General features: G+C 41.1%; 3 protein-coding genes across 5 annotated transcripts in view; 2 read left to right on the forward strand and 1 right to left on the reverse strand.

Moving 5' to 3' along the window:
• Nucleotides 1–264: 264 nt before the first annotated feature.
• The window catches only part of LOC122567003 (mastermind-like protein 2), a 39,864-nt gene continuing 19,595 nt past the window's right edge, over nt 265–20,533 (reverse strand). Inside the window, exon 4 of the mRNA XM_043725049.1 lies at nt 265–478. The gene's annotated coding sequence lies outside the window, so the exon portion shown is untranslated. The remainder of the gene's footprint in view (nt 479–20,533) is intronic.
• On the forward strand, nt 2,529–4,175 carry LOC122567010 (cell wall protein DAN4-like). The gene is made up of 4 exons (XM_043725058.1): nt 2,529–2,689; nt 2,774–3,313; nt 3,547–3,648; nt 3,772–4,175. Exons 1-4 carry the CDS (start codon nt 2,629–2,631, stop codon nt 3,933–3,935), a joined length of 867 nt encoding a protein of 288 aa, XP_043580993.1. The 5' UTR covers nt 2,529–2,628; the 3' UTR covers nt 3,936–4,175.
• Nucleotides 5,519–20,018, forward strand: LOC122567008. Of its 3 annotated transcripts, none has more exons than XM_043725056.1 (5): nt 5,519–5,667; nt 15,395–15,556; nt 17,302–17,568; nt 17,656–17,868; nt 17,957–20,018. In XM_043725056.1, the coding sequence occupies exons 2-5, from the start codon at nt 15,464–15,466 to the stop codon at nt 18,293–18,295; spliced, it is 912 nt and encodes a 303-aa protein (XP_043580991.1). In that variant the 5' UTR covers nt 5,519–5,667; nt 15,395–15,463; the 3' UTR covers nt 18,296–20,018. The 3 variants fall into 3 exon arrangements, with proteins under 3 accessions (XP_043580991.1, XP_043580989.1, XP_043580990.1); XM_043725054.1 differs by lacking the exon at nt 5,519–5,667 and adding an exon at nt 14,169–15,254; XM_043725055.1 differs by lacking the exons at nt 5,519–5,667; nt 15,395–15,556 and adding an exon at nt 15,162–15,254.

A 20,533-nucleotide genomic window follows, 5' to 3' on the forward strand; every position in this document is an offset into this window, starting at 1 on the left:
GTGTACGGTGGACTAAATGAAGTATCGATAAATAACTTGATCAGCTACGTGAAACCAAAGGCATGTAGTCGTGCGTATATCGGTGTATACTACGAAAATGACGATTAAATACGCTGTATTCTGCTTATCTATTGCTTATGCGCTTATCTATTTAGAAGCTAACAATGACTGTTAGTGACATTTTAATCACGCAAAAGTAATCTGAAGGACAAAAAGGGAATAAGGATCGTCGAAAGAAAATGCAATGACAAAAAGTTATATATGTCTGGTTAAGCAACAAACAATTTATGTGGCCAAGTTTTACATGTTTCGAATTAGTTCAGTATACATATATGCATCTAAAGTCGTCAGATCTAAAAGCCGGTAGTCGTGCCTGCACCCGTCGTACACATATCGCCGAGGTGGATTATTTGTTCAAGTGAGACAGTATTACTCCTAGTCTTCCTAACCATTTCGTTAGCTTAAGCGCTTCCGGATCCTGAAAAGAAACACAAAAATTCCAGTAGCATCGTACAGGTTACGTGTAAATGAATCAAGTTTAGCAGATTCAGTTACGCGTTATTGAAACTTCCAATGCTTTTCAAATCGAGGTCAATCGAAGTGGAATGTCGTCTCTTAAAAAGCAGCATGCACATATTTTGAAGAAGATCGTGGAGAAACAACAAATTGAAGAGTAAAATGATTCGCAACTTACCGCCTCTGGCGAAGGGTTAGCTTCTGGGTTAGCATTGCTCGCAGAGATAAAGGCAACCATAAAAATGACTGCAACGCAAAGTAAGAATCTCATGGCTCCCATGATTCTTGATGTCTGTTATTGCTATGTACGTAACTTGTGCGATCTTCCTCTGTTTGTCGAAATCGTTCGCGACACCGTTATTTATACCGAAAAAAAATCGTTAAAATTATCGACGAAGTAATACTTATTTTTATATCCTTCATATTGTCAACCAAAAGTACCAAAAGAGACATTAAGATAAACGTGTAAATTCACCACAAAAAAAATCTGTAAGTTATAGTTGATAGCTCAGAACAATAACAGCGTGAAAAGTGAGTAGCGCGCGATTTAGAGTGAGAATCATTTTAGCGTTAAGTATTATTGTCTTTTCGTGTTTATTTTTATTATGCGTTGTATCTGTTGAGCATAATTTTTACTAATTTATCTTATATTTAATAGCTATCTATTTCCATGATATCAAAATTATTACTTTTGCTTATCATATCCGTTATGTTAAACTACATCGCGTATATCTACGACTCATGCGTAAGGAATATTAGAATGTCGAATACGAAAATGGAAATAAGGTTGCTTCCTAAAGTTTAAGAAAATAGGACTTTCAAAGCTTAAACAGAAGCTGAAATTATAGAATTACGCTTTCAAGAATTTTTCCGCAATCCTCGCATATATGTATAGACAGCTGCCAAAAATCGTTGTTTAAAGATAATAACGAGCATGAAAGTCATCTGTTTGTCATTGTTGTATATCGCAATCGTACTTTTAGATGCTTTTTTTGCCACTCATATACATATAATTGGAGGCTCGCCAAATCTTAATAATCGTATCAAGTCACCGCTGCATTATCATAGCATTAACCGATGAGCGTCCACTTGTCGCTTATTTCTTGCATTGGAATATTACGAACGACATAAATAAAATTGTATAAGGAAGATTAATCAAATCTCACTAATATCAAATATACATGTAACATGTATGGGGTAGTTAATTTCGCCATTATTTTCAGTGACGTTGGATCAATCGTCGCATTTAATCGAATAGCGAGGTATAGTCATTACTTATCTTATCACATCGATTCTATCTTCTGTATCTTAATTAAAAATTTTATTCGTCCCAAGATTGGCATCTATTTTACTCGATGACTTATTGTAAAAGAAAAGTTTCCATTATATTTTTTGACGTCCGGCGATAGTAGAATATGTAATATAAAATAGATATTACTTGAAAAATAGATATCCCGACAACTGTGGTAAATTAAATTTAATTAAAAAGAAATTAAATAAACCAAATAGAACAAAATTGAACACTGACGAATATTTAACTTCTTACATGAATATCAATATCTCGCGGTCTAAAAGTTCTTTTCTCTTTTATTTGCTCGAATATCGCACTTAAAAAGATAATAATATGTAGAATGTATAAGATATAGATACGATTGAATAAATTGTGTCTTGTAATATTTGAAATAATGTTTCACTTCATATATTTGATCATTTAAACGGATCATCCCATTATACGATTTATGGTATATGTAGTTGTAAAATTGCGCTAAATTAATATTGTTTATGGAATGAAGACTGATTCATGATTCACAAGCAACGATACTTCATTTCTTTGATCCGTTGAAAAATACAATTTCCTTTCCGCCAATGAGGTCAGTACGATAAAGAAATAGACACAGATAACGAGGGACAAGAAATTAACGGCATATGATTTTTTATACGTTAATCGCGTATCTTGTCAAGGTAGTGATATTGATTGAAGATATCTATCCCGATAAGGGTGAAGTTTCCATGATAAGCCAGCAAAGGGTATTTCTACACCTCCAAGCTTTTCAGCATTCGTGGATGAACACTCGTAGCATCGACGTGAATTAAATAGTTATAGTAAGAAACATGAGAGTGCACGAATTTTTAATAATCTTGTTCACGATCGGACTCGTTGCCTTACAACCGGGTAATGTATCAGTGCAATCAAACATCTATTTATAATTTTTAAATTTACATATGAACAGATACTATATATCTGTATTTAAATTAGGGGAAGGAACGCTCCAGTGCTACAAATGCGACGGCGATTCATGTAAGGAACAGAAACTTGCCTTGGAAACGTGCAAGGCCGATTCTCCAGTCACGACTACAACCAATCCTCCAGACACGACTAGAACCAATCCTCCAGACACGACTACAACCAATCCTCCAGACACGACTAGAACCAATCCTCCAGACACGACTACAACCAATCCTCCAGACACGACTACAACCAATCCTCCAGACACGACTACAACCAATCCTCCAGACACGACTACAACCAATTCTCCAGACACGACTACAACCAATCCTCCAGACACGATTTTAACCGGCTCTACAATCTCGAGTACATCCTCGACTAACGCCGGAGCTTCAATTTCGAGTAAATCCTCGAATAAACCCCAAGCTTCAACTTCGAGTATATCCTCGGATAAACCCGAAACTTCAACCTCGATTAAATCAACGACCACGAAGAATGTCCCGACTAAACCAAAGATCCAGAGTTCAACCACGATTGAATCAACGACCACGGAGAAAAACTTGCTTTCAGGTAATGACATGGACATAGGATCCTACGTGATAGGATCCTGCGTAAATGTAATATTTATGTCGTATGATTCAGTTTTTAATCATTGTTCCTTTGATCTAGTAGAAGGGTTTCAGCTCCTATTTCATAACGTACAGCAAAAATATAATAGATTGGATAGTTGTGCAAAATTAAATTACAGATTATATTTGTTATATCTTTACAGTGCATAATATGTTTTTTATGTGCATTTTTAGCTTTCACGAATACTGATAGAAAGCGTAGAAGTGTGATCGATCGGTTCTCACGAATACAGTACGATAGTGACAACGTTACATATCACTGTTATTCAGAAACTGGTAAGATATTTTTCTATATTATTTTTTCGATACACATAGTTTATTCGAAGTTTTTGTTGTCGTGAAACATGTAAAAGGACTTGGGTTTTGTTAATTAGTTACACATGTATTTCTCTTTTACAGTGAATGGCGTGGTATCCAAGGGTTGTACCGCGGAAAAAGATTTCTGTAAAGATAAAGATTCATGTAACCTGTGCGAAACGAATGAATGCAATTCGGCAACGTCAACTGTTGTATTTACATCTATGATCTTCTCTTTGGCATTAATCGTATTATTTGTAAGATAAACTAACAATTTTCTTATTGTAAAGCCAGCTTTTTCAACAATAACAATCAACAATGCCTCAGCAACGATCAACTAGGTCTTTCCATTTCTTCTTGATAAACAGAGACATTGTATCGAACGGGCGTAGAGTTTTATAAATTTAACAGGAAGAAAGAAATGGGATTCTATTGACAATTATAACTAAAATAGCATATTGTACATATATCTATAAATTTGTAAAATAAAAGCTTTATTTATGTAATTTAAGATAGAACCAAAATTACACTAGCGGTTTGTATAAATTGTGAACCTCCGTCCCTGGTATACAATCTATACGTTTTTACAGATATAATATATATAATAATCACGTAAATCAGGACATTGCACTTTGCGTGGGGAATGAAATTAATTGTAAACAAAAGTGTATTAAGCATGGTTAATTTTATGTTTAACTAGCAAACCATTCACCGCGGATCGATGTGTATGTAAGGGCAACGAACTCGATGGATTCGATACGTTCCAGTCGTTATCCGTTATATTCAAGCTTTTCGACATAAATGTTTCTCACGCGAGAGTAGCGCAAGCGTCGTTATTTCCAATATGCAAAGAAATTGCATTGAACGTGTAGCAATAATAACTTGGAAGGCTATCAGATTTCCATCGACTATCGGTCGAAACAACAAACAGGAACGTCGACAAAATCGACAATATCGACGCGGGAAAAATTGCGCGTTTCTGTTATCATTTTTCTGCGTAACATATTTCTAATAGTAATATTTTCAGGTATACGATAAGTAAATATCTAATTTTCAATATGCAGAAAGATCCTAGAAGAGAAGAGGACAAACGCAAAAAGAAAAATGCGATTGAGCTGGGAGGGGGCGCAGAGGGAGAAGGGCTATTTCAAACAAAGTTGGAACACACTATGAAAGAGTTTAAATTCAAAGGATACGTCGAGAAAAAAAATGGATATATTTGGGCGACGCGACGTCGAGCGACAAAAGTCGAGTATAAAAAAAAAGAGAGGGAACATGAAGAAATAGCAAATTAGCGAAGAAGGCGTGCACGAACATGAACTGTGTTGAACGTCACGACATGAGGCAGTGCATGATGCGCGATTAAGTACATGAATTGAGATTCGGACGTGCTGGTGACCGGAGCGGTTCGCGCTTCGCGCGCCTCCACGGTGGTGTTCGTTGGGAATTCTGGGCAATTCTGGCGTTGCTCGCAAGGGTACGCGCGCGGTCGAGCAACTCGATTCGTCGGAGCTGCGCCAAGCACTCCTCAGTCTCCACGACTCCGCGAGGAACCTCAGTCTGCAGTCTATCGTCACTGTTCGTGAGCGTCGTTTCGGTAGAGTTTTTTCGTCGCTTTCGCGTTTCTTTCAGAATTGCTACCACACGAACGTTCCATTATTCTATCCGTAGCCTATCTTTTGTTCTCTTTTACCACGTCGCCAAGTGATAAGACCGAAAAAGAGGAAGAGAAGGAGAGGGAGAGACAGGAGAAACTCCTTTCGACGTGGATTCACATCCTCTTCGATTAATCGACTCGTTCTAACCCTAAGCGAAGGAGTTGCTTCTCGTAATCGGTGGATCAGGTGACGCGCGTCGATCGGTGTATCGAACGAGCTGTCATCGTGGCAACAGCAGTCATGCACGATCGACGCGTTTGAATCTTTCCCGTGTTCGTCCCTAAACGTGAAACAGGATTTCGAGACCCGCAGCCTTTCGCGGATTACTCTGCACGGACGTGTGAGTATGTACATCATTTTCTTTGACACACGTATTTATGTATGTATATAAATTAGTACTTAGCCGACTAGCGGCAAGTTTGCCGAAATATTTCGAAATGTCGATGGAGTAAGATGTCGAGTTTCGAGATCCATTAAAGATATCTTTGACAGATTAAACCGAAATCTTGTACCGTTCGAATTTACGTTGTGCCGAATGTTACTCGATCGAACGTGCGTAGACGTATCAATGACGCTTTGAACTTGGAAAATTATAAGAACGAGGAACATCGGCGTTCCTCTGGAAAAAGGAAGCAGCAACGCGACCGATCCGTCTGTCTACGTTACTAACAATAAAGAGAGAGAGAGAGAGAGAGATATCACTATTATAGACAGTAAATCGCGAGGAACGTGGCTGTATTTACGTCGATACGTGATGCGAATTTCACATTTTGGTTGCTCCTTATAAACATTAGATAGACCGATTCTTCCTTTGCATTCTGTGACTTTGTTTCGTACTTGTATCGAAAAACACCCGGACTATTTCGATTACGATCACAAGATTCCACAATATCCGTTGCAGTAGGCAGGTATCCTAATTTACAACAATGTTTATTTACTCATTGATAGGATTTGAAAAATCGTTCACGTTCCGACCGCTGCGTTAAACCACCTGTGCGCGTTGTTTCCCTTCGATTTTGTAGATTGTAGTTTTAGTGAATCGCCACGACGAGCGGTTACGAGCTTATCCCGGGATCGAAGATCTTCGGCGCGTTAAACTCGTTAGGGGAACTTGTCCCCGCCTACAATTAGTTTCCGTTAACGAGGATAACAAAGCGTTCGGTTAACCGTAAATCGTTGTTGCGCTACGCGCAGGAGTCGTAAAGTTGAATACACACAGAACGTCCGTAGTTGGCGAGTTCAATTTGCACATTCGCGCTCCATCAAACACGTATCTTGCTCTCCCTTCTCCTTTGATTCTTTAGTAGCTGGCAGAAGACACTGAGAATCTTTTTTGAAAGAATTGCAGAGGAAAAGACGATGACGGTGACTTCGCTTCTTTCTCGAGAGAAGAAAAAGTCTGTTACTTGAAATCAGAACGCGGGAACAGAAGCAAAAGGGAAACGCGATTACCAACCGTAACTCAGTGTTGCGTGCACGTTAAATCGATCAATGTCTACCCATCGCACGCCATTCCGTTACAATAATTAATTTTCGCGCAGCTCGTACGGTCGATATCTTAACTCGATGAAAACGCTAACTGAGAAAATTTGAAATTTGTAATTGCAGCATGAAGAATAGAGCGTATTTATTTTCGTAACCCAATGCTTGGAACGTTGGTAAGCGTTGGACCGACTTAACTGCACGACAGGGAAGGAACGCAGAACCGCGAAATCGCTTAACTAACCACGCGAACTGACTATCGATAGCATACCTGAAAATTAGATAAGTATGTCAAGCACACGCAGCGAATAAATCGTATCGAACACGACCGTTTTTTCAATCTAATTTGTTGTACATATAATATTGTTTCGTAACAAGGTGAATATCGTTTCGTTTCCAGTTTGATACAAATTCTCCGCTTTTCTTTCTTGTTTCTTCTTTTTTTTTTTTTTTTTCTTTCGAACATATAGTACAATTCTTGGGAAAAACGCGTTTACATTATAGTTTTTTGAATTCTTAAGAAACTCTGTTGTTCCATCGTGTCGTCGCCATTATCGTCTCAATAGAGCGCGGTCGCAACGAACTTCTCGTCGATCTGGATCCAGATTTTAACAATTGACATCAATTCGTCGTAGCTGCGTTGACGTGTTCATTTGTTTAGAGTACAAAAATACGGCGCAACGGAAATGACGCGACTGATAATCGCAGGTAAGAAGCGGAAAACGGAAATACTTATTGAGCGAGTCTAAGTTCGAAAGAAACAACTTGAGGGACGATAGGATTCTACGCGAGCTTCCCCAAGTGCGTTTGTTACGTGAACATGTCGACGCGTATATATAACGAGACGTGATAAAGTGCACGCGTACCGAGCGAAAATTCAAAGTCGATTTTCTCGAAAACAGAGCCTCGAACGAAAAATTTGTATTCTATATTTTCGACTTCTTTTTTCGCGCAGAATCACCCCCTTTCCGCTTGTACCACCAGTTACCTACCACCCTGTATATGTATGTCCACTATGTAACACGTATGAATATAGTAATTAGTGTTTTGTTGTGTGTGTGTGTGTGTGTGTGTGTGTGTGTGTGTGTGTGTGTGTGTGTGTGTGTGTGTGTGTGTGTGTGTACTATATACATATACATTATACTATACTATATTATATTATACTATATGTATACGTTATTACATATATGTAACATGGCTGCTCGAGTATGAATCTCGCGCGGTCAGAGAAATCAGGAATCTAGAACTTGGCGAGAGAGTAAGAACCGCACGATTCTCCGGATATCCGTTCACGCTACGAGCAACCGAAACCCGCCAGTCGAAGCCAGTTCACCCACGACATTGAAAGTTACGATCGGGGAGAAATCGGATTGCGTTTTGCCCGGCTGCTTACTTACTACAGCAAGATACATTTTGCGTTAACAAACGGTTACGTTTATTCGCATTTCCGCATTACTTCGTTTCCATTTCATTTTCCTGCTTTTCGTCTTATCCTCCTTTTCACATCCGATATCCGTCTCTAAATACGATCGAAATACGGACGAGGTATCTGGTGTTCTTCGCGAGTTAAAATACGATACGCGCACTTATGTTATGCAAAAGTCCGAAGCAGAGAAATATAACGACAAGGGAGCAAAGTGAAAAGGAAAGAAAAAGAACACAGAAGAAGACGCAACGAGGCCCAGGGCTCTTGTCCGGTTCATCGACCTATCGTCCGGTCTCCTTAGCCTCTCGTTCTTCACCTTTCTCCCGACACTTGGTTTCTCTTTCTCTCTGTAAACTTTTCCGTTGGTCCCGAGTCGCTTCCCAACCAGTGTAGGAATCTCGCCTTGGTCACGGTACGAAAGATACTCGGATTTCGCGATGAAAAACATGCTCGCGACATTCGACCAGTTTCCATATTTCTATCGCAGGACGCGTAAAATCACTTTTCGTGCTAAGAGGTTGTTCGTAACTTTCGCTTACACGATACAATGGAGAGGAGATACCGATACAATTTCGTTTGGCGACCAGACTTTGTCTTTCCGAACGATACAACTTCAAAGAGACGTTGTACGAGAACCTTTGAAGAGTCAACGTTTCTTAGTTAAATAAATACGTAGCTGGTGCTTATCGCGCTGTGTTCATAACATCCACCACTGTGCTCACATTTGTCGTCGCTTCATCTTCTCTTTAATTCTATACTTTTGATTATCAAAATTACATACTGCGTAGCTGTAAAATTCGTTCTTTATTTTTAACGGTTACACGCGTCAGACATACGCATAGATAATTGTCGATAATTGTATACCGTTGGTTTCATGTTTCAACCGAATCTCGTTAAGTCGCATCTCAAGGAAAAGTCTAAGGTCTTCGAGTTATAGAATGTTTTTTTCTTATCGAATTTTTCCAGTAAGAGAGGCTTAACAAACGAAACCGATTTACGGGGCTTTGTGTAAGGGTGTCCTCGGACGATCAATAGTATCGTCAATATTTCAAAATCCTCAACATCATACAATCGTATAATATTGAGAATATGTAACATATTAATAATCTTGGAGCACCCTAAGAAATAATATATATTTCGAATTGTATCAAAGAGAGACAAATTCAACTTCTAGGCGTCGGTTATCTATGTACGAAAATAAACGATGGTTTATGTCGTACAACCAGCATGAGGATCACGATCTATCACAGTGAGTACAAGTTGAAGTACGATTTTTTATTGTAACATTTAAATACCTATGATATATACCTATTGGTTCGTATCTTAGAAGCGGAATGAACAAAATTGTGGTTATCATAGAGGTTTTCGACTTATAACGATATAGTAGATGCGATGCAGATAAAGAGATACGACCTACTTGTCGATGGTCGGAAAGGGATGTTGATTTCATCCTTCTGATATCCCCGTTCAGAATGGTCCTGCGTCGAGTTCAAGCGTTTGTTGGTGCAGCGCATGTAGATACCTAGACACGTGCGCGTACACACCGCTAGTTGGCATTGATAGTGGAACAACTTAAAAGATGTAAACTTTAGAGAAGAAACTTCTTAAAATTGACATTTTTGAAAATACCAAATACAAGCTTTACTAATGTAACTGCCCTCTGACACAAGACTAATGAAATTATAAATACGACCTTCTACGCGATAAAAATAGAAAGATTTTTCGAGTCGCGTCGCTGTCAAGAAGCGATATTTACTTTTATAGGAAAGACTCGGGCTTATATCATTCGGCGCTTACGAGGGAAAGAAAAGGACGAATACGAGGAAGATACGTTGAGTTTATCAACACTTTGAGCGTTCATTTTTTACTACTTTTACTTTTACCTACGTCTCCTCTCTCTTCTTCTCTTGCGTTTCCCAAACTCTTCTTTTCACGTTCCACACTTGTAAGATCTCTGCGATAGAGTTATTGGCCTCTAAAAAACGAGCCATTTTTTTAATAGATGGATTCTACGCACATTTGAAAATTAAACCGGTTTTGCGACGTCTTCCACATTTGGGAGAGCCGGGGAAATTAATGAACAACGATTCCGATGAAACACATTTATCTTCGGTTTAAGGAGAATACAGCCAACCGAAGAAGCCATCGCGCGTCTTTTCCTTCTCTTCAAATTCTCTCTGTTCCTTTCCTCGCATCTTCGCCGCACATTTTCCATACGTAGAGCAGAGAGACGAGTCTGCTTCCGCTCGCAATCGATGCTTCACGTTTTTTATTTCAACGAAAATAACCAAGTTTGCTTTTTTTTCAATTGCGTCTCTTGCCTTTTGTTCAACCGCGAACAAGCCAAATCGAAACGTAGCAACGATGCAGAAACGACTGTATACGAGTTAAACAGACACAATGACGGACACGATCCGTACGCATATGCACCTATATTGTCCTACGCAACCGGCTCGGTACGCCAGAGCAGTGTGTCGCGTTTCGTTTTCTCTTTCATCCGACTAAAAGGGACTATGACTCTTAGGGAACTTAAAAACTCTTTACGCTATATTCGATAGAAAGAGAGAGAGAGAGAGAGAGAAGAAGAAGAAGAAGGAAGAAAATCACCGCGAATGTGAACGTCTAGTTGAAGATATTTCGTTAGTTTACGAGTCTTTTTAATTTATTTACGCCATCGAAATCGTTTGTCGTAGAAATTTTTTTCTACTACTCGTGCTAGACTTTTGACAGAATAATTAAGGAATAAAATAGGCAAGGACATGGACTCTGTCCACAAATGATAAATTCTCATTCGCAATTGGAAAATATCCAGAGTTATAGAAGAGATTGTCTCTTCTTCTCGCATCGCGTGTCAAGACCCTAAAACCTCGTTCGAAACAGGAAGACTGACCGAGAGGACAGGTTGGAACAAGGTCGAATTTACGATTTGTAGGTCGGCCGGTTCAGCCTCCGCTGCTAAAACTTAATATACAAGTTTCTTGATCGACGCATAGTGACCGTGAACGTTATCTAACGCGAGCGCGCTAACGATCGAATCGCACCACGAGGTATTGTTAAAATATCGAACCGTACTGTTTTATATTATTTAGCTGTTTCGAAATGATATTACGTATAAAGTTGTATCTCGGATGGCCACGTGAACTAAAGTGACCGGTTAACTGCCGCGATCCTGGTATACGAGCTAATGAATCATTAACGGTTCTGTTTGTCCGTTAATGCCTCTTAACTTAACCCTTGGGAGTCTGTTTCACATCCGGTTGGCCGAAACCAGTCGAAAGCAGACAATACTCGTGACGCTTGCGTCATATACGCTTACGTATACTTGTTTATTACATATTTCATTTACGAATTTCTGCGAACGTAAAAGACCTCGGCTTGGGCCGACTATACAAATTCCAGTGCTTTATTTCCTTTTTTCTTACCGCAGTCTCGCTACTGGCTTTAACGGTCGCTGTAATCGTTCGCGAAACTCGAACGAGTTGACACAACGTGAAGAATATATTATCACCGCCGACTAAGACGACTTTATGTAATTTCTTGTGAATTCACAGGTAACACGAATGGTATTATAGTCGCTACTGGAACAAGAACGATTTCGTATCGGTTGCACGTTGCTTAATTAGTCTCGTGCCACTTTGTGCTTGTCGTTATTAGGAAAAATGCAGCAGAAACTACGGAAGCTCTGTTCAAAGCGCTATAAATATAAGTCGGTTTGAAAAGGTTCTGCGTATTAACGAGTCTAGAAAGGAAAAAGATGTATATCTGCAGAGGGAGAATCCTGACGGAACGCGAATAACTTGGCTCGCGTTCTCGCATTCGCACGATTCTCACGAGATTGCCGTTTCAATCGCAACTTCGATCAGCGTCGAACGAAATAAAATAGGATCGAAACTGTTTTTCCTAGACATTTGGTTAATCAAGCATCGCGAAGAAGAGGCGAGCAGAGAATAAATGCTATTCGCACGACGTCGCGTTCGCCGAACAATTGTAGACACACTCGTAGAAGGTAAACGATACGGGCTGGCCGTGAAGAGAGCGTTATTATTTTTCGAGGACGATAACTCACGTTCCGCGAACGTGACCAGACTGCTAGGGCGGACATTTGTGCAGACGGAACGTTTCGTTTGCGCGTTTTCGCATTCGAGTAGACGAGGGAATATTTCCTATAGCCTGGCGGCGTTCCGAGATACGCTCGATCGCCTTCGTTTCCTCGTTACACGAACTCGCGCACGAGAACGTTTCGACTTAAACAAGATACCCTGCCGAGAGAATTCTAACGTGGGAGAAGCAACTTAACCCTAATATGGCTTGTACCGAACGGAACAACGAGTCGGCAGAGCGAAAAGCAGTCCCGTTAAACAACTGATTGTCAAAGAGGGAAAGGAGGTGGAGAGAGGCGGAGAAGAGAGAGAGAGAGAGAGAGCACGATGTTTATATTCGAGAAGCATTTTGCGAATATCGGAAGGAGAATCGAATAACTATCGACGATGGTAGAGGAATATTTTTCGTCCTAGTGGTAAGTGGTCTCGAGCAACGCCAACTCTGAACGATAACCTGATGCATAGCGGACGATGACGTCACGCCGAAGGGCAGCTTTGAAATCGAGGTTCTTCGCCTCCAGCCTCCCCTCTGCCAGGATAACCTGTTCCCAGAACCCTGTTTCATCGATCCATCCTTCGCGCTCAAACTCTCAAACTGTCGTCGTTCCTACGTGAAAACTTGAATATCTTCTTTCACAAAGTAATCGTACGCGTATTACGCGTCGGAAACGGATAAACGAGTAATCGCGTCGGTAGATGATCGCGCGACTGTTTGAAATTTCGTCCTATTGATCGACGTCGCGGTTGAAACGATATCCTTTCATTGGCGCGTAATTTGTTTATTCGTCTATTTAGCAAATTAACGAGCACAAGCCAGGTGTTATGGTACGACGAAGAGGAGAGAAGCCGTTACGGCAGAGAACGATGATAGACGCACGACGAAGGAAACAAAAAAGAAATATGAATGTATATGAGAAAAAATAGAATTGGGCGGATAAAGAAAGTGGAATTGTAATAACGCGTTAGGAGTTAAATAATTGCAACACCGATCGCCTTAACTTACGGCAAGATCGAGAGAAGCGACCGACTCGATCGCACATACTATTTGCATATTCTGGTGACGAAGTAGCAAAATCTGATATCGCTGCTATGAATCGTTGCGAATAGTTACACAAGATGAATCGTTGATCGTTAAGAGTGAATAATCGCTTGGCGATATTACGCAATTAACCACGACATACGTTAACGACGTTCGACGTACTTGCTAGTTTTCCGTATCAACTTATGGCTATGCAAGCACCTACGTACTACATATGCATACATACGCGTTTGTTCGAGAATGAGAAACTTCTTTCCGCTTATATCAATAACGATGACTAATTGCGTGAGTAACATGTAAACACGTGACGAGAATCTACGCGCATGTTCTACCGCGTTTTTCGATACGTTGCAAATGTATGTACTTCACCTACATGGGCGTTATTACGCGTATCGAAGCTGGTGCTATTATTATATATAAATATTAACGAAAAGTGAACGGGCGAATAAAGCGGAAAAAGGAATACGCACGGGTACCTACGTGTATACTATACGTATACGTATATATAATACATATGTATCTGGCGACGCAATTTCAAAGACATCTCACATTGTCCGGTTGATATTCAACGAGGGGACTCGATGACTAAGAGACTACGTAGGCGGAAACAAATCATCAGCTCTAAATTGATATCGCGTGCATTCTGCGAGATAGTCGACGCTCTTATCGTCTTTGCGCACTGTTTCTGCTTCTCACGAGTCGTCAACTAACGACACGATGATGTTCAAGTCTCGATAACCTTTATCTACGGTATCGTCCATCGATAAACATTTTCCGTTTACATCGCTTTCGTATAAATCTCACTTGCTACATACTCGATGCTCGAGTTACGAAAACCCTTTTGTATCTATTACTTTCCCCCGAACGATATTTTGAAAACACATAGCTACGTATACAGAGTGCTAAGAGGTTCGGTCATTTGTATCGGCGATCGTAACTGTATGCGTGCAAAGAGCTGCGTGCGTAACTGCGCCGACACGTGCACGTAGACCACTCTCATTGTTAGACGACCGAACCAAGAGCTTTTCTGCGTAAGCTTACGCGTCTCGATCCTCTCTTGTCTCGCGGCCTGATAGTCGATAATTTGCGAATATTCGCATGCATCGAATGCGCACGTACGGTGGCATCTCGTTCTGGTTTTATCGTATACGCGATGTACCACGTTTGCGGATAATACGTGAATCATACGGAAATCATTAGCAAAAATATGTAATAAACATAGATGTACGTGTTTACAACACGATGCAACTACTTACGCTTTACGCGTAACGAGCAACGACTCAGGTACTCGTTATTGGACTCGTCCGTCTGTCTCTCGTACTACATTTCCATTACGTAACTCACGGACTACCGTAAGCTATCATACCGCAATCAGTAGTGTACGCACAAGATAATCGATATCAAAATACCAAGTGGATAAAACTCAACGAACTGGACAAAATATGTCGACGATTTCTTCGGGGTGTAGCCAGTTGTTGACCAGAAGATGACGGCATGCCTCGTTACGGCCGTCGTTCGCAGCTCTGTAATAATTACGATACTTGTCGCTCGCTCATGGCTAGTTATTCGAGTAACACGACGCGACGTCTCTGCCGTTGTCCGTCGTTATTGCGTGCAGCTTCTGTGGACAACAACTATGGCTGTACCAGGAAACTCCGCACGTTCGATAGTAATTCACAGAGACGCAGACCGATCTCGTTGCTCTCTATAGCCTGAGTTTATTGAATGGCTGGTGATCGATCGGTGAGGGCGCGAAAACCTAGCTGTATGAAACATATATGTACGTATGGAACACGTATGAAATGAATAAACGCGAATGTCCACGATGTTTGAACGCAGCCTCGGGCAAGCGTAATTCGCGAAACAAGGGCACAACGAAGGTATGTAGTAACGGACAATAGTATGCGGCGAACAATAACATGACGCGAGGAGAACTGAAAAGAGTTTCGTACGTCCGATACAGTTGGTATCGGGTTTCGGCACGTTTTTTACCAAGCGTTTATCGTGTTTCTATTCGCAGCGTCGAACGTTCGTCGCGCATCGCAAGAAGAACGACGCGACTGAAAGATGGAGGCAAAGAGATAGCGGAATGGAGAAGAAAGCGTTCCGCGTGAGAGAGATCCGATATAAGTGTGACAGTTGGAAAGTAGCGATGGGAATGATGTCATCGTACGAATCACGAGTATAGACAATTTTGCGGAAAGTATATCTACATAATATGCTCGCATTAAGATTAATACGAATTATCTTGCTACTTACGATTATAAGAATAATCAATTTACAATTATACGAGCGTCGAGATATTCAAATGTACATACAACACGCTGTCGATTTCTCCTTTCTTCCGAATATCGTCCTCCCTCCGATGATCAATCAATAATCTCTTTCTGTAAAATCGTTTTTGCCGACTACTCCTACGAATTTCCTGCGCGTATGCACACCATCCATCCATGTTCGTCAAGTTACAAGTGGGAACAGGTTTCGTTGCTGCTCAGTTCGTCAGCGTACGTTTTCCTTCCTTTTGTTATAATGATCGATTTCGATTCGTCCTCAAGATTTTTCTAGGATGGGAGGGCACAGAGAATTTTGTACCCACGGCTGCGAACAATCGGTCGTCCCGTGAGAACGCGAAAAGAAACAGTCCGCGAACATACTTATCGGCAGTTGATCTACGGACAAAACCAAGAACCAAGTTCTTGCCGGTTTAAAACAATGGTGCATCCTTGTCGAGCCTGTTATATCGTTATAGATAACGTAGATAATGCGCTTCCGGCACGCACAATGCGTTTCGTATACACTCGCACACGAACCGCCATCTCTCGATCGATTCTCCTTTCGATCCTCGAACGTGTAGGAATATCGTTACTCGAAGGGCGTAAACTAAGTATGCGGGCGTGTCACACCGGTGAGGGCGGGCAGCTACTACAATAACAGTAGAAGCATAGCTTTGCCCAAATTTTCTCTAAGTTTTCCTTACGTCGCGCGTACCTAATATATATGATATACGCATTACGGAGATGGAAAGAAGTCACGCGGTGCTTCACATTGTTTCCTTTCTACGTATGACATTTTCGACCTATGCGCGCGCTTAACTTTACAACAGTGTCGAGTTCATCGAAAACGACCATTCCTTCCAGAGGTCCTTCTCCCACTTTCGCGGTAAACGTAGATACGTAACGTGTTCTAATATTGGACGAGACGTCGATGTCAAATTTTAATCGACAGGCTGACACTTCTATGAGGGAATTCTTAACGATGGCACCGAATAATGGCATCGCCCGTGCGACGATGCGACAACCCATGCACTTAGACCGTGATTACTCACCCGACTAACTCGTTAAAGGCGTCGCTGTGATCGAATTAAGGTCGGACAAGAGTGGAACTTTTCTCGCCATGATTAAGTGGGTCGTTGCTAAAACGTTATTGGTTGATTAGCTTTATCCATGCTACTATCGAACGGTGTGTCCCTTACGTTTCTCACTTTGACCGTGCCCCTCGCAATTCGTATTCGATCGGACACGTACCATTTTGTTCTTTAGCGCAGAGAACGTGTCGTCGCGCCACCAACGTCATCGTGATCGTCGCCGTCAAATTTAACCCGTGAAGAAGTCGCACGGAGAGGATCGAAGGAACAATCGTGGATCGTGTCGCGTCATCGATATCACCGATGGTTCTTTCGTGTAACATTTTATCTAGACGCGGTCAATCGTCAAGAGATCGAAAAGATATCTGAGAAACATTTCCTGTTAACTCGGAACGAACGAACGATCGAATGACAGAGCACTGACATGGATCTTGGTACCTTCGTATAATATCTGTATTGTTTTCGTTTGGCTTCTATTCCGTTTTGCGAAATAAACAAGAGGGTTGTGGTTATGGGCTTTCGATTCGTGATCGAACAAGTGCAATCGTTTGTTTGGTTTTCAGGAAAAGATGAATGCCCCGCCGCCGGTATACGCATCCTCCTGCCCTACGTTGCAGTCGAACCTGTCGCTGCACAGTTCCTCCTATTACAGTGAATACGGTGGAGCTGCGAGGAGGCGATTATCGTCGACGGGAGAGGCAGACACCTCAGCCACGTCTAGCTATGAAGGTAGCGATAGTTCTGAAAACAGCGATGAATCGCGTTTGGAGCCAGTGAGCCAGATGGAGCGGGAACAACTCGAAACGTTTTTCAGGGGTTTGAAGTCTCAGGTAAGCGAAGCTGTGTGTGCTCTTTGCCAAAATGCTCAGCAAGTGTACGTATTGTATTATCGTTTTGTTTCGTTCGAACAACAACAGGTGTTCGTTTGCGAGTCGTTGGCCAACTTGTATCTGGGAAGCGCGTCGCAAACCGAAAGATGGGAGCTTCGGTTTACCGGCATACCCGTAGTAGTTTTGGATCTTGGAGAAACCCGATCGAGATCCAAGAGGCGGATTCAAATTCTGTTGGCAGAACGTGGCACTTGTTTCACTCTTTGGAGGGAGACCATCGACAATTTGTCGTCGTACAAGGTAAAAGAGATGTTGTCGGTCGGCCGATCCATAATTTATAAGTAATTCTAAACGATTAGAGTGCGTTTTGGAAAATGATGTTTCGCAGGTATCGGGCCCGGCTTTTCATACGATGTGTCTTTCGTCCGATCACACGCGCCTCGCCGGACTCAGCTTCGATAATCCGAAAGCCGCGAACGACCTTTGGCAACACATAGAAAGACTCGTTTCTTGTCCAGAGAACATTAGTCTCTCGATACCAGGGAAGAAAAAGAAGAAGCCCGCGCAGAAGAAAGTGGTTTTACCGGCCAAGAGTAATATCAGCCAACCCTGTCAATTTCAGCATGTGACGAGCGTCGACGCTGCCGACCGATCCCGATATTTTTCCCTTCAAACTATGGTGCCGCCTCTGAACGAGCTAGAAAATTCTTTGGAAGCAAATTTTTGAGATAACGAGAAACCGGGCAATCGTTCAGATTCGTAAGAGTTGTTCAGATTCTGTCGCGTTGCTCGTTCATCTATTGCGCCTATGTTCTAGGGATCTGTGTATCCGATAAGATAAGATTACCTGAAAAATATGGCATATACCCTTCGAGCTTTCGAGGACGAACAAAATCAGACGATGTGCCAGATCTATCGCCTTTCTACTGCGTTTTATCTCGATATATAATATCGCAGAAGAAGGAAGCGAAGGGAACGTATCAATTAATCTTTGCTCTTCTTCCCTTTTTCTTCTTTTTTGGTCTTCCTTCTTTTCTTAAGACTAAAGAAAAAACAACAAATCAGAAGAAGAAGAAGAAGAATCGTTATGAATCTCGATCGCTCGGAGATGCCTGAGAAGCAAGAAATTCTCGAATCGAGAAAAAGAAAAATCAAAACAAATAGCTTATTATTCCTTCTGCTGTAATCGTAACTGTCGAAGGTTTGTGTTCTTAAGAATGTCGTTGAATTCAACGATTTTGCTCGAAGGAGCACAACCCATGGTACATACGACATCTCGTCTTTGAAATACTTGGTGCGAGTTTAAGAGTTTATTTAAGAGTTCTTGTAATAATATTCTCTTGGAAACATTTGGCATCCATCATTAACGTGCGATGCCACGCTCATTTCGATCGTTGTCTTCACATTTGCCGTTAAAGTTCGCTGTAGTTGTATTGTCAGTGAGTTTTATGCGGCACGACGAATTAAAATGTTAATGTTATATACGAGTCGTTCTGAAATTTAAAAATTTCCCATTTGAACAAATTCGAATGAATTCAATACATGTACGTACTATATATGTGTACTATACGTAGTGTGGGTGGGATATGAAACACGAGTCGAGGGGAGCGAACAGAAAATCGAAAGCATTTTGCAGATTTCATGGATTTTTATTGCGTCGCGTCCTAACGGTTTCACGACAAAATGCTTCCTTTTTTAATAATGCGTTCGAATGCTCAGCCAAGAAATTTTATCACTCTTCCAACGTAATGCGTTTCGAACTAACGAATTCTGTCCGAATAATGACTGCGATAAGACTGGTTTTATCATTCGTCCTATATTTAGAAGAACGCGTTAAACATAGACACGATGATGATAATAGCGTTAACACGTATCTTCGTTATTTGACCTTGATCGTTACCACTGACCGTTTTTCGACATGGGACTTTCGCTGCTGGGTAGAGCTTATTAACGTTATTGGCATCGATTAATAATAGAGCGTGAAAAAATTATGGAAGAGAGAAGGAAAAAGAAAAGAGAAAGATAGGAAAAATGGGAATGGAGAAGCGTGGTTAAACAGTGTGTTTTCTGTTCCAAAGACGCGTAGTGTCGTTGTTGTCATCGTTAAAACGTATCATATAAGGAATATCAAGAGAATAATTAAATTGTTCGCGTTCAAGCATACCGTTAATCCATTTATCGGTGAGAAATAACTATGGAACGTGTTTGCCTGCTTCAAATCACTAGGGATTTTCGGTGATGATCTCTAAACGTTTGATTGTATGTACGAAATAACTTCGATATCGACTAACGTATTGATTTCTTTGTCTACGACTGTGATATAAATATATTTGTATAGTTACATTTACGTAATATGTATCCGCATTGGTTAATCATTTTGATATGTAAGTTTACGACCATCGTTTCGCATGTAATAATTATGCTAATAAATAGTAAGTTTACGTAATAGATATATCGCATTCGTTTGCGTTATTTTGTCATATTTCATGCAACTGGTATACTATATGTAAATATCTACTATCGTACTGGATAGAAGTGGAAGTAGTACAACTTACTTACAATTACAGAGGAAAAGGCGATGAAAGACGCAATTACGTATGTATTTGGCAGCGTAAGGGAATGAAGCGAATAAAGAGGACGCAAGCAAGCTTCGACGATTATTGTCTCGTTTGAACCGATGCCGCGCGTCGCGAAGCGTGCGTCGTACGTAAGTAAATAGCGTGGAAGACTACGCGAAAGATCGGTGGGTCGTCGTACCCGGAACCAAACGACACTTTCCACGCCGTTCGAATCGGTGGCTGACTTTCTTTTCGTATCCTACCTACCTAGTAAGTACCTAGATGTCGGTATACGTCGAAACGCACTAGTTTTGAATCGTTTCGAATCTACGTTAACATTCTTCTCGCGCTGGTCGTACTGTACTGCATTCACTAGACGTAGACCGTATGAGACTTGTGACACGTGA

This window comes from Bombus pyrosoma, linkage group LG4 (assembly GCF_014825855.1).
Source record: "Bombus pyrosoma isolate SC7728 linkage group LG4, ASM1482585v1, whole genome shotgun sequence".
Classification (NCBI taxonomy): Eukaryota; Metazoa; Arthropoda; class Insecta; order Hymenoptera; family Apidae; genus Bombus; species Bombus pyrosoma.